This window comes from Protomyctophum parallelum (assembly GCF_964188405.1).
Source record: "Protomyctophum parallelum genome assembly, chromosome: 11".
In the NCBI taxonomy this organism is placed as follows: Eukaryota; Metazoa; Chordata; class Actinopteri; order Myctophiformes; family Myctophidae; genus Protomyctophum; species Protomyctophum parallelum.
The window spans coordinates 47,458,053-47,471,264 of record NC_139707.1 but is presented as its reverse complement, the minus strand read 5'-3'; the positions used below and the strand labels follow the sequence as shown (position 1 = coordinate 47,471,264).

At 43.2% G+C, this 13,212-nt stretch overlaps 1 protein-coding gene across 1 annotated transcript; it reads right to left on the bottom strand.

Moving 5' to 3' along the window:
- Positions 1–7,849: 7,849 nt before the first annotated feature.
- On the bottom strand, positions 7,850–8,533 carry lrrc3 (leucine rich repeat containing 3; the record flags this gene model as incomplete). The annotated part of the gene is made up of 1 exon (XM_083776580.1): positions 7,850–8,533. The coding sequence occupies exon 1, from the start codon at positions 8,513–8,515 to the stop codon at positions 7,850–7,852; it is 666 nt and encodes a 221-aa protein (XP_083632706.1). The 5' UTR covers positions 8,516–8,533.
- Positions 8,534–13,212: the final 4,679 nt, after the last annotated feature.

Here is a 13,212-nt window from a genome sequence, read left to right as displayed (position 1 = left end):
CTTCCAAACTCCAGCACTTAGAAAAAGAATCACCTGCAAGGACACAAAGTAGCTCATCATAACATGTCTACAGTGGACTTTTATGAAACAAACACTTTGAGGATAGAAAGAGAATAATTCAAGCTTTTCGCACAGCTGCAATGTTGGTGAGTTTGACGTTGTTTAATACAATCAGAGAGGACTTTTCTGTTTGGATGAATGGGCTGCCAATGGAAGTTGCACCTAGATAGCGCCTTGCCATTAACTTATATAACATTAACTTACAGTGTACTGTATATTGATGAACATTACATTAAAAATGCAGTGTAAATATACCAGATTTAGCAAAACATTCAAATTTCCATCTGCAGTCCCCAATTTCAGGGATAAATATTCAACAATATTTTAACCAATATTGCCATGTCATCATCACCCAGTATGTTATGTTTTATTACCTGGACAGGAAATGCATTTCTTTACACATTTCTATACCATAATGGCAATAGTTTCCATATTAATATCCATGAACCACTTTTACACTAATTTACAAAATATCTGATCTACAAGCTTACTTACAAAATGTTATATTGTGACGTGTTGTAACAAATGACTTAAACTCTTTCAACTTACATTTTATGCCTGTAAGCATTTTTGCTGGGCGGGAACCCCTTTCGGTGTTAGCATTATGTTATGCCTTAGCTATTGAAAAATAGCAGATCTACAAGCTCATAGCGCGCCACCGAGTGGCGCGCTACGAGCTTGTAGGTCTGCTATTTTTGAAAAATCGAAGAACCACTGACATAGAAACATAGCTTTTTCAGAAAACTGTCAGGATGTAGAAGACATTTTTTTAATCTGATCTCAGGTCAGAATGGGTTAAGGCAATGAAAAGGATTGTCTCATTGATTCCATGGATTCACAAAAAAAGAGACAACAGAAACCTGGAGACGGTTGTCACTATAGCTGGCCCAAACTCACTTTGTGTGTCTGTACAATAAGTATGCTTAATACAGACAGTAGGCTATAATTAAATATGATGAAAATAAAATAAGCTGTCACTGTCACTGCACTTATTGCAAGGTGCTTAGGTGTGCTATACGGTATGAGTGTTCAAGTCGTGTGTGTACTGTGCATACTGTATGCCGGCTTCTCTTTCCACACTCCATGTGTCTCTGGTGTAGAAAAGGGGATCTACAGTAGTAGCAATTAATGTTCTGTCAAGGAGACAGTAAATGGACAACAAACTATATCTGCATTTACAGCAACACTCAGTTTACAATCCAACCCTCTCGCTTCACTTAAAACAGCAAATCTGGGAGTTATTTGAATTACAGATGTGCGGGTGGACTTTGTCGTCGCCCGAATCCGCGTGTACACGTTTCTATACCATTGCGATATTTTAAACTTTTACGTATTAAAGTAAAAGAAAAAAATGTGAGTACATTTTCTTCCACCACTGCCATATGGCTATGAGAGATTCAGATCAGTCGGTGCATCTCATTTGGTGACCGATGGAACATTTCCATGATCAATTCAAAACCGTATACACTCCAACGTCGCAGGAGAGACAATTACTGCTACCGTGGAACAGCGTCGAGCTGTGCGCGGCCCTCTCTAAAGTCAAATGTTTCAAGACCGGGGAGTACGTGTGTTATGAATGATGGATTTATGCAGAATAACACATTCTCCCGTGCATGATATGTTGCTGAGGCAACCGTTTTCTCCTTTGGGTTAGACCCCCCTCCCCCCCCCGCTTGCCTGAGTCAGAGAGGGGATCAAATTGGCTTTGTGTTTATGACTGCTGGGTTGAGCTATACTTACTACAAGACAAAGCACTGCCACCGTGTCATTGTACAACACAACAGTGCAAAAATGTGTAGAAAATCAGGGTGCATATACTTAGTTTAGACTAGTCATTGGTTAGACATGGGTTAAGGTTAGGTTTAGGGTGCATATACTTAGTTTAGACTAGTCATTGGTTAGACATGGGTTAAGGTTAGGTTTAGGGTGCATATACTTAGTTTAGACTAGTCATTGGTTAGACATGGGTTAAGGTTAGGTTTAGGGTGCATACACTTAGTTTAGACTAGTCATTGGTTAGACATGGGTCAAGGTTAGGTTTAGGGTGCATATACTTAGTTTAGACTAGTCATTGGTTAGACATAGGTTAAGGTTAGGTTTAGGTGTGTCAAAAAAACTGTCTAAACTAAGTATTGCACCCTAACAAATCATTTTAAAATAGCCAATCTGATCTACAAGCTCACAATGTGTCGCATCGTGACACATTGTGAGCTTGCAGATCAGCTATTTTCAATGGCACTGACTGTGCCAACATGGTATAGTCAGAACACTGAAATGATTGATGAGTCTGAAAAAAACAGCACTATGAGGTACAGTATGTTGTGGTGAAGCTGTCAAAGATCCACTGTACCATATTAATAGTGACATTTGTGTTCTTTAGCCCGAGGGGGGACAGTGGGGACAGACTGCAGAGTGGCATTCCGACGCAGAACGCACCACCATTATGACTATATGGCGTGCGGCGTGCGGATAGGGTTAAGGTTAGTAATGCGTCTGTATATAATAACAATAGCCTAATGTATATTAACAGTCACAACAGACAGTTGTGACTGTTAATCTTAACATGCAAGAGGCACTTTAAATAGCCTGGCGAGTGCCAAGGAAGCCATTTACCCTGGGATTCATTATTAAACCCATTCAGTACGGGAACCCCTTTTGGTGTTTTAAACATTACGTTATACTTCAGCTGTTGGAAAATAGCAGCTCTACAAGCTCTATGAGCTTGTAGGTCTGCTATTTTTTTTTAATCATGAAAATGTGGTGGATATCTTTGAATATATTCTTTCAGAGCCAACGTTTTTAACTCAAATCTTTGCTTCTGGGGGTGGGGGGGGGGGTCCCTGGAACAACATATCCCCAGACACTCTTTGGCATAGATTCGTAGATCTAAAAAACATCGCTAGGATGCAACTGGGACGTATCCTCAGTGATGTATCCCGAGGTCATCGGGGTTTCGGGTCTTCCAACATCATACCCCTCACTCGGGTGACCCAGCCGGGGTATATATATATATATATATATATATATAGGTAGGTAGCTACTGGGACGTAAGTCCCGACTTACGTCCCAGTAGCTACCTACCTATACCGACCGACCGACCGACCGACTGACAGTCAGTCAATATATTATATTAACAGTCTGACGGTTAACAGAATGACGGTGCATCATAATAGCGGGCTTCAGAATGCCTGGCGGATTTTTTAATCCAACCTGAAAACACACCTTTTTAGTCTGGCTTTTAATACAGCGTGAAGTGTATTGCTTATTGTTGTTCATTGTTTTTGTTGTCATTTTGTTTGTTTGGCCTGTTTTACGATTGTATTACATGTTTCACTATTGCACTGTGATAGACTACGGTCTACCTGTTCTCTGGAAAGCAGTTTGGGTCAACTGCTGTTGTTTTTAAATGTGCTATATAAATAACATTTACTTGACTTGACTAGTAACCTTAACCCATTCTGAACGGGCACCCATTTTGGTGTTAGCATCATGTTATGCTTTAGCTATTGAAAAATAGCAGATCTACAAGCTCATAGCGCGCCACCGAGTGGCGCGCTACGAGCTTGTAGGTCTGCTATTTTTGAAAAATCGAAGAGCGACTGACATTTTTAGAATCTGATCTCAGGTCAGAATGGGTTAACCCTAACCGCACAGGGAAGCCACTTTTATGACTTATCTAGTCATAAAGGTGGAGTGTTGGAATGTCACTCTGTCCCCTCTTGGGCTATAACGGGCATGGGAATGGCATCTATACACGTACTGTAGCTCATGGGTTCCCAAAGTGGGGTCCGGGGACCCCTGGGGGTACTTGAGGGAGTTGGTACCTATAGCTCAATAAGAGATAGTTAGGAACCAAATGGACCCTTATGGGTCTGTAACTCAGAGAGTGTACAAATGGACCCTTAACGGGGCCCTAACTCTCAGAGTTAAATTAACAGCGGTTTTACAATATAAATCGGGGTACCAGAGATAGAAATGCCATTACATCGGGGGTCCTATAGCATAATGCGTGTGAAACTGGGGGGGTCCATGAAATGTATGTGTTTCGGAATCACTGCTAGAGCCGTAAAAAATCCTCCCTTATCGTGGTCACTGGCACATGATTTCGAATGGTGGGTCCGTGGCCTAATAAATGTTGATTTGGGGGTCCGTGGCCTAATAAAGGTTGATTTGGGGGTCCTTGACATGAAAAGGTTTGGGAACCACTGTACCTTATAGAGCGTAGCTGTGTGTGTCTCATCATGCAGTGCTTATAGAGCGTAGCTGTTTGTGTCGGGTGCAGTACTTCTTTTAGACAGTTTTTGGTTTAGACTAGTCATTGGTTAGACCAGTCACTACAACCTATCTCAAACCCTCACCCTAAACCTAACCTCCCACGGGGCAGCACACCTAAACCTAACCTTAACCCATGTCTAACCAATGACTAGTCTAAAACTAAACTAAGTATGCACCCCGTTTGTGTCTCATCATGCAGGCTGCTACAATGTTAAATGTCAAAAATGTTACTCTTGTGTACCATGCTAAATGATAACAAATAACAACACAAATCAACCTTACAATGATCTTGAATCAGTTTACATTCGAAGCGTCTTTTTGTGCCAGATGGCTCATGCAGACCATGTTTGTATCAGTTTGCGCTAAACTAAATATTCATATTGCCAGTCTGTTTCTGTTTCTGACTAAAAGCGTGGGAGTCATCTTATGCCACGAGCTTATTATTATTGCTGCCTGTCATACAGTATAGGTTCACACAGCACTGTATTATTATTGCTGCCTGTCATACACTCATACAGTAGGTTCACACAGCATTGTACAGCAAGATATGGCATTTATTTCTGAATAAATCATGGTCATGGTCAGCAGATGATCCCCTGACATAAGCTCAGAAGGGCAAAGATTCAATATGATATTGTTTCAATAACACATTGTATGCATTAAAATATTAAATGATAACGATTTGGCAACAATGGAATCTTCTTACCTCTGAGGGCAAAAACCTTGAAAAAACTGGAGCATGTGTGTTAATTCTCCCTTGGATATTATAGTGCATTCTTTTCTGGTATCAGTTTTGTGTTCGTCATTTTTACATGAACTCGTTAAAGCCACAGGAGATAGTGTAGTCGTTTGTTCAAAATTGCTATTTGTTGTCTCTTCCAGTTGGCTAATAAAATGTTATATATTGTATGTTGGTTGAAAGTTTGAAATTGCAATCAACAGATTTGTATTGATCGATGCAGGAAGCTCAAACTAAAACGAAACTTTAAGTCAACTTAAATGCTTGAATATCAGTATTTACTTCCAGGAAGTGGAATGTTTGTATGTGCTATCAAAGCCCTGAGCCTGATAACGACTACTGGCCAATCACAGCAGGGCTTTCCTAGAACTGCGGTGGGATACACAATAATGCGACACTGATGCATCAGTGCAAGAGCACCAGCTGTTCTGTTATATTGTATGAAAATCTATATAACAGAACATAAGATCAAGAGAATTCCATAGAAAGACATCTGGGACATCTTTACCATCTGTTTCCTTCCTTTAGGTCAAATTAAAACTTTTTTTCTTTTATATTCTGCCAATGTAATGTAATGTTGCAGGCAAATAATTAGACCAGATGTGAACTTACAAAGAGTTAATTTCTGTAAAATCTTTATTTTTAAATGCTGGTACGGTACTAATGAAATATAAGACAACAATGTCCAGACAGGACAATTGATATGTGACATAATTATCACAAACCAAACTCTTGAAGCCCTTTCATTTCTGTCACAGATATCACACATAATCAATGTCAATGTTTCTGATTGATTCTGTAAGATTTGGAAGAAAAAAAAACCCTAATCAAGGGTTAAGACACCGAAACACCACATTTAGTTGTAGACATTCTTCACTGATAATCTACACTATTAGATCCTCTGGATTATAACAGTTTTATACACACTGCGACACACACCACACACCATGTCAGATTAAGACAGATCTAAAGGGCACACATACAACACCCAGGACAAATGAGTCCATTTTAAAACAGTATTGTCAGATGCACATAATGCAGAATTGCATCTCTATAGTGGACCTTGAGAGTGCATGGGGTTTGGCTAGAGGGTGGGGGTGAGGTATGTTATTTGTCAAATCTCATTCATAGAAATAGTATAATTGTAGAACTTTTCTGTTATTTGTTTGTTTGTTTGTTTGTTTGCAATTTGTATACTGTACAATCCGTGTTAATTAGTCTGAGATGTTTTTACATTCTTACGCCGGGGCTCCACCGGGCAAGGCGCGTCACGCGTGCGTGCAGAGTCAAAAAACGAACCGGGGCAATTTTAATGCAGTCACGCAACGCGGGCAGTGGAGCCACCCTTCATTGATTAAAAAGGGAACATTCTATGACGGTGACGGAGACGCGACGCTGACGCGCCCGGTGGAGCCCCGTGCTTAGTTAAACACCAAAGTTTGAACAGTGCAGCCTTTTTTCCGCACCGGGGATCCAAAGTGGCATGAACATTTTTCGCTGGAGTCTGGCCTATAGTTCCAACACCACAGTCTGCAGCCTCTAGTTCCAACCCCACAGTCTGCAGCCTCTAGTTCCAACCCCACAGTCTGCAGCCTCTAGTTCCAACCCCACAGTCTGCAGCCTCTAGTTCCAACCCCACAGTCTGCAGCCTCTAGTTCCAACCCCACAGTCTGCAGCCTCTAGTTCCAACACCACAGTCTGCAGCCTCTAGTTCCAACCCCACAGTCTGCAGCCTCTAGTTCCAACCCCACAGTCCTGCAGCCTCTAGTTCCAACCCCACAGTCTGCAGCCTCTAGTTCCAACACCACAGTCTGCAGCCTCTAGTTCCAACCCCACAGTCTGCAGCCTCTAGTTCCAACCCCACAGTCTGCAGCCTCTAGTTCCAACCCCACAGTCTGCAGCCTCTAGTTCCAACCCCACAGTCTGCAGCCTCTAGATCCAACCCCACAAGGCTGCAGCCTCTAGAGCCTCTAGTTCCAACCCCACAAGGCACTCCAAGAGTCTGTTGTTAAGGCCTGCTCTGCCACGGAGCTTAGGGGTAGGAGTTAGTTACCTTGAATTCTGCAAAAGAGGAAGGGCAGGGAGGGGACTTTGGGACTCAATTGTCCAGCCCAATGCACTTGTGGTATGGTGTACAAATCTCAGAGAATAGGCACTTGTGACTTGTGGCACAAACGAGTCCTGACAAGCAAATTAACTTTCTTTCAATCTCCCGCGAGGGCAGTAACGAGATTGAGTCTAAGCCAACTGTGTTACACTATAACAAAACCAATTGCCGTGGCACAGTTTAGATTTATAGTTTACTCCTATTTGTAGCGCTTACTGTGATCACAGAAATGCAGCAATGGCCTTTCAGATTCCCTGTTTGTGTCTGCTGTTCAATTTGCACCAGTATGATAAATACTTCACACAACGAATTAACACCCGCTGAATGGAGAGGCCTGTTGGTCAGTGCAGTTAACTAATCTGTGGAACAAATCTTTCATATTTAGGCGGTCTTGGAGACCTACAGTACTACAGTAGTTTTGTTTGTGCTGTCAAAGTTTATCCTGTCAGATTGTACTGATATATGTACAGTAGGGAGTCGGATCCAGAATTGCTCACACTCATGTAGTCAATAAAATAAGTTGAGCAATAGCTGGACCAGGAAACAAAAAAAAAGCATAGTTTGTAACTTAAGCTACCCTTTGAAACTGTACCAAAACACCTCAAATACACAGTCAAAAAAACCGTTTTAATAATAAACCAACATTAACGCCATACAAAGCCTCCGCGCTAGAGGACGGTGCTGATGGTGTCCAGGTCCTTGCTGATCGGCGAGCCGCCGGGCAGCGACTTCAAGTACTCCAGGTGCCTCCTGGCGTCCTCCTGGTTGTGCCTCACGTAGTAGATGACGTACGCGATCACCATGGCGAACCAGCCGAACATGGTGACGAACATGGCCACGTCGGTCGTCTTGTGGTGGAAGTTGCAGAAGTTGATGCCCGAGTCGAGCACCTGGATGACGGGCTTCCCCGCGTACTCCTCCTGCACCGCCGTGTGACAGTGGACCTCGTTCACCGTCTCGGGGTCCAGCCGGAGCTCCCGGAGCACCTCCTGCAGCGTGCACTCGCAGTGCCACGGGTTGTTGGAGAGGCTGATCTTGGCCCGGAGGCGCGCGAACGCCTCCTTGGGCACGCTCCGGATGTGGTTGTGGGAGAGGTCCAGCAGCCGGAGGCTGTCGGACACGCCCTGGAAGGCGCCGACGTCCACGCTCTCGATGTCGTTGTGCGACAGGTCCAGCTCCTGCAGGCGGTAGAGCTCCTTGAAGGCCTGGTGGGGGATGCTGGTGATGTGGTTGGAGGCCAGCAGCAGGACCACGGTGTCCCGGGGCAGGTCCGGGGGGATCCTCTCCAGGTTGCGGGACATGCACTGGACCATGGTCAGGCCGCTTTTCTCCATGCAGTGGCAGCTTTTGGGACAACCCTCCGCGGGCATGCTCGCGATGAACGCCCCGAGGAGCGAGCACCATAACAGCGCAGAGGTGGCCAGGGCGGATTCGTCGGGCCCCGCACGGCGCCACATGTTCAGCTGTGTAGCTCCTGGGAGTCCCTGTCAGGCAAGAGCCATGGTGGGTTCCACCTCTATCGTTACCTGGGATGTTCAGCTGTGTAGCTCCTGGGAGTCCATGTCAGGCAAGAGCCATGGTGGGTTCCACCTCTATCGTTACCTGGGATGGCGGTCGGGTCAATACGGTGTCATCGTGGCTTTCAAATCAAAGTGTGCTAGGTTGTTGTTGTTGTTGCTGCTGCACTTTATAGATCCACAAAAGGTTTCTCTTGAGTTAATCCATCAGGATGAAAATATGGGAATGTCACATAGCAACAGGTGACAATAAGCATATTCCAGAGGAGCTCTATTCCCAGGTTTAACTGTGAGGAAGGTGAAGAAAGTTAGGAGCCTTGTTTGGCGACCGCAGGCTTCGTCATACCATGTTGGGCCCTGCAGGGAAAATAAAGCAAATGAGATTTTTTTTTAAATAAAACTCTTTATTTAGAATTCATGAGTATATGTTCTTCAATGCCATTAATCCCCGAGCAGTCATGGTCTATAGCCCTGCAGTGATTACAAAACTCCTAATGAGATTTACAGAGGAAGATCCATTTCACTTAGAAAGAAATCTCATAAACAGACAAACATGTCTGTCATCTCCTGCATTCGATTGTAGCCTATTCTAATGAAACAATTTAGTTCTAGACTGCACTCAAAACAAATCAATACGTGGAATCCATCTCTTCTGATAGAGCAGGGTGGCTTTATAGTGGCTATAATGTATAGCAATCGTACTCTTTTCATACTGGGCAAATCAAATGTCAATGTAAGCTGCGCTTGCCATAATAAATAATAGAGAAAAGCGTGTTCCACTGAGTCCTTTCCAGTTTCCGCATCAAATACCAATGGGGACTAATCTTTCACAGATAAATCACTATAGATGCAATGTAACAATGTAAGACGTGTGCTCCGTACATAATGATCACATTGGGATGGTGTGCCCTTTACATTGATCACACACACACACACACACACACACACACACACACACACACACACACACACACCTAATCACTGTCTGGGTGAGGTCACTCGCCATGAGGTTTACATTTTTTGAGTGGTGCAACCCCTCCTATACAACCAGCAATGTCCGTGTTGGTCATGCACCTGACCTATGTGTTGGTCATGCACCTATATGTGACGTTAATGAGCACCAGTATGTACCACTAGGGGTCAGTAGCGGTGCTGTAGTACTGCACTGTTGCCTGCTAATGAGAGAGGGGGGGGATAGAGAGGGGAGTTGCACCACTCGGTTCACATGGGTGTGATTTTTTTATATTAGAAGCAGGGCTGCGTGGCAACAGCCCTGCTGCGTGTATACACACGCACATGCACATCACAAACCAATTTGTCAGGAGGTGTGAACTGTGGACAGTACTATACGTATTCAGAACACATGGGTATGCAAAGCCCAATTAATTTCTCATGTAAATCCAATACATTAGTATAGGCTACAATAACAGCCAAGCTACACCAGGCAATTTTGCGCGCGTGCGTATGCCTTTACTGCGCGCGTATACAGTGCGTTTGGATATGACCGATATATGTCAATGATACCAGCTATACACCAGACGCACGGATACCGCGGGCCATCCTACGCGTGCTCTAAAAATAGGATCGGTTCTAATTTTCTTACGTGCGTATAATGCCCCCCCATGCGCGCGTATCTATATATCCTCCCGGAAGGCGAGAAAAGCCTGGTGTAGCTTTGGCCGTGACATACAATATATATGTGCGTGTTGTTCATGTCATTAATTTGTTTGCTTGATGGTCCTACAATGCAAACCGTTATGATTCAAGGTGAGATGCAGCTATTTCTGAGACGATGAAGTGAAAACTGTATACGCTCATTAATATAATGCAGATATCAATATTATGTTTTGAGACACGCACGCACACACACGCACCCTCGGTCCCAGGCTTACTCATCTGCACACAATATCGGCAGATTAATTAATTAACTAACTAACTAATAGAGAGAGTGTGTGTGTGTGTGTGTGTGTGTGTGTGTGTGTGTGTGTGTGTGCGCGCGCGCGTGTGCCAAGCATAGGTGCCAAGGCATTAATATCGTGTGTCTCATATCCGTTGTATGCCTAATTGATTTAAACATTTCATTTGAATGATAGATTTCCATTAAGGTAATTGGCATGAGATGTCTCAGCAAATCGGCATTTGATCAGGTCAGTAGCCCACTGTGGCACTGTCGCACTCACAACTGCCTGCTGTAGACTTAAATCGCTGAACATTTTCGTGAAGCCTTTAAAGATAGGGTATAGCCTATAGCCTAAACCTACACATGCAAAACCTAAAATATGCGTAACAAAGTTTTAAAACATTGTGAACTTAATTACCCGTCTTGGGGATCGGGAGTTCCATCTGGAGAGAGTTTGGCCATGGCGCCCACATCACGAAAATGTCTCCACATTACGAAACGACTTCCCCTCAGCCTTATTATTCACACAGTCATTTGGAAATAATAGTGGGCTATTTATTATTTCTCTTGCGTGGAAAATGATCCGCCGAATTCGCTCAATATTATACCACAACATCCACGACGTATAGCCTACATCTCCGTCACTCCGTGTCCACAAATAAGAAGAACAAAATGTGAAAGTTCCAAAACGGCACTCTGGAGATTTAAGTCATCCGATCTCCGAACACAGGACTCGCTTGTCTCGCTATAGCCTACATTTGATCATATGTGTGTCTGTCCGACAGGAGCTCGTCTATAATCGCATAAAATAAGAAAGGAAACATGCACTTGTTGATGGGTGTCTACTGGATGCGGCGCTGCGCTGAAGTGACCGTAGGGTACTGGCTACTGGCTGTGCGGTGCTGTGCGCCCTCAGTGTGTCCAGACAGAGTCAGTGCCAGAAGAGAGACGCACCGTCCAGGAGGGTTCGTTTGGTCTGCCAGTGGGCTCTAGGAAGCTGTCAACTGTCTCCTCCCTTTTGCCTAATTTATAAACCATGACGAGTTCTACTTTACCAGTAAGAAGACGCCTAATAGTTACTATACTGACTTACTATGGCTATACTACCACTAGTAGGCTACTACTACGACTAATAGTTACTATAGACTTACAGTACTAGGCTATTCTATACTACTACTAGTCTACTACCCCGCATGCGATGGGGTTGTAGTATTAATTAAATGCAGCTTCTGCTGAGATCCCTCTCCAATCCTTCTCATCCTTTTCCTAAATAATAATAACATTATTACAATGGTCGTGCGTGCATGTGTTTGATTGATTGAAGTATTTATTAACAGTTTGCAGAATTACAGTACATTTCAAGCACAACTCAATACAAAGACTGTTAACTGTGAGTGGCATTACACTCGTTTACAAGAGGGTCAACCGTTTTCATTCCTTCATAACATTTAGAGACGTATACAGTACAAATATACACTTCTATATATAGCCAAAGACAGGAAATCATTATAAAGGAGGTGTGTGTGTGTGTGCGTGCGTGTGTGAGTGTGTGCATGAAATTCAGTAACTAACTGAATATACGAGGAAATAACCATGTCACTTACGACGACAAACTGACAAGGAACTGAAAACACTGGGGCATATATATATATATTAGAGCTGGGACTCGATTAAAAAACATAATCTAATTAATCAGAGGCTTTGCGATTAATTAATCTAGATTAATCGCATTTTAATCGCATATCATTATTTGACCCGAGAACAGTGAGAAAGCAATTTTTTCAAATGGATTTTGGTAGCCTATTGAATCAATGAATAGTGAATACATAAGTTTAAGCAATAAAACATTGTTTTTGTAGTAATAGGGGTAATAATTCTTTATTGAATAATTGCACACAACTGTGCTGTAATCCACGCTACCATCGGATAGCCTTTTAAATCCTATTTCCAATCCACGGGGACAAGTAAAGTGATCTCAGCGGCTTCCCCCATTCTGGTGAACTGTCTGCGGTTTCTGGTGGTGTTATTGTCTCAAGAGGACACAGACACTTGGTGCGCAGGTCCGTCTGAAAACTGTCCAGTGACAACGTTCCGCGGTGAAAAAAATAGTGTGATTAAAATGCGTAATATTTTTTAATGCATTAATTTTTCTGCCCTAATATATACAAAGACTAACTACACACAGGTGAAATGTCTGCTTCCGTGATTATATTATTTAGTCTCCGATATATCCCCGCCTCATGTCTGCTTCCGTGCATGCGGTGTGTCTATAAAAAGAACAAGAATCCTGCTTTTGATTGTTCACGCAGGGATGTATGATCAATGTAGTCCACAAGTTACAACAGGGCAACAAACTAAATGTGTAACCAACTGAAGAGAGAATTTTGGAGACTCTTTCATACACATTTTAGTGTTTATTTACTCAAAACCCGGTGCCAGTCTGCAGAGGCAGGAAACCCTTCTTGTTCATCCCTCAAGGACATTATTGTGTCTTGACTTAGGCTAACATTTTGGGATATTATAGGTCTAGATTTATATTTAACAATAAAAAAAAACACATAAGGTCATGCTGGATTTGCTGTCAAACACATGGAACCATTAAGTCCCCAAGTCG